General features: G+C 43.2%; 1 protein-coding gene across 1 annotated transcript; it reads right to left on the minus strand.

The window, feature by feature from the left end:
- Window positions 1-260: 260 nt before the first annotated feature.
- On the minus strand, window positions 261-966 carry LOC109954167 (von Willebrand factor A domain-containing protein 7-like; the record flags this gene model as incomplete). The annotated part of the gene is made up of 2 exons (XM_020589568.1): window positions 720-966; window positions 261-494 (listed from the first exon to the last, which is right to left on the minus strand). Coding segments are annotated over exons 1-2 (477 nt in total), but the record flags the coding sequence as incomplete, so codon positions are not given.
- Window positions 967-984: the final 18 nt, after the last annotated feature.

A 984-nucleotide genomic window follows, 5' to 3' on the forward strand; every position in this document is an offset into this window, starting at 1 on the left:
ATAATAATAATAATAATAATAACATCACAACTAATGCCACTCATATCAGTGAAGGTAGGCCTATCTTATAACTTTTATAACTTATCTGACCCTACATCAGGACTATTAATCAAGATTGAGGAGGATCCTACTACTACATTTAATGCCACTATTGTATTGTTATTTAGAGGTAACATTTTTCATGGTTTTACATTGGCTCTGGTGCTTCCTAACATGAGCAATGACTCATCAGAGCTGATGCATGTGGTGCTGCTGTGTACCTGCAAGGAATGGAATAGCTTGCCCAAGCTGTGACGAGCACTTTGGTACTCTCTGGCCTGTACTGAGAGCAGAGTCTGATCCCAGAACTGCTGTAACATCACTATGGCGCTGTCCACGCGCTCTGAGTCAAAGTGGTACACCGGGTTGGATCTGGTGGAACTCAGGAAGTCCATGGCAGCGTTGGATGCCACCACCTCTCCCACAGCTCTCCAGAAGCCACGGCCCAGTCTGGTCTGTGGGAAATACAGATTGACCTTTTACTATCATTGGAAGAAGAAGTTGTTCTGTGCTCAATATCACATTGTAATATACACAGAGGCAATTTCTTTAGTGTGCATTCAGTGAAACTGTCTATAAGCTACTGATGCTGACTCACTTCAGTCTGTTTTTTCTATAAACCAAAAGTAGGTCTTGTATACTATATTAATTAAATATCCTGATTGGAAGCATCAGCTCACCTGTTCCTCTGTGTGGTATCTCTCGTGTTTATTGGTGCTCCTCAGAGTCTCCAGTGTGATGTTGAGAATGGCCTGCTCTGTGATGGACTGGTGTGTGTGTGAGTCCCAGGACAGTGTTAACACTCGAGACCAAAAGTTGGGGAGAAAACTCATGCATTGTAAAGCCAGCAGAAGGTAAATGAGAATAAACCAGTGCATCTGTTTCCTACTCCTTTCCCAGATTCTTCCTCTGTCCTGTGACATTGTGTCCTGGAGATAGGGTGAA

This window comes from Monopterus albus, unplaced genomic scaffold, assembly GCF_001952655.1.
Source record: "Monopterus albus unplaced genomic scaffold, M_albus_1.0 scaffold3971.1, whole genome shotgun sequence".
Taxonomy (NCBI): Eukaryota; Metazoa; Chordata; class Actinopteri; order Synbranchiformes; family Synbranchidae; genus Monopterus; species Monopterus albus.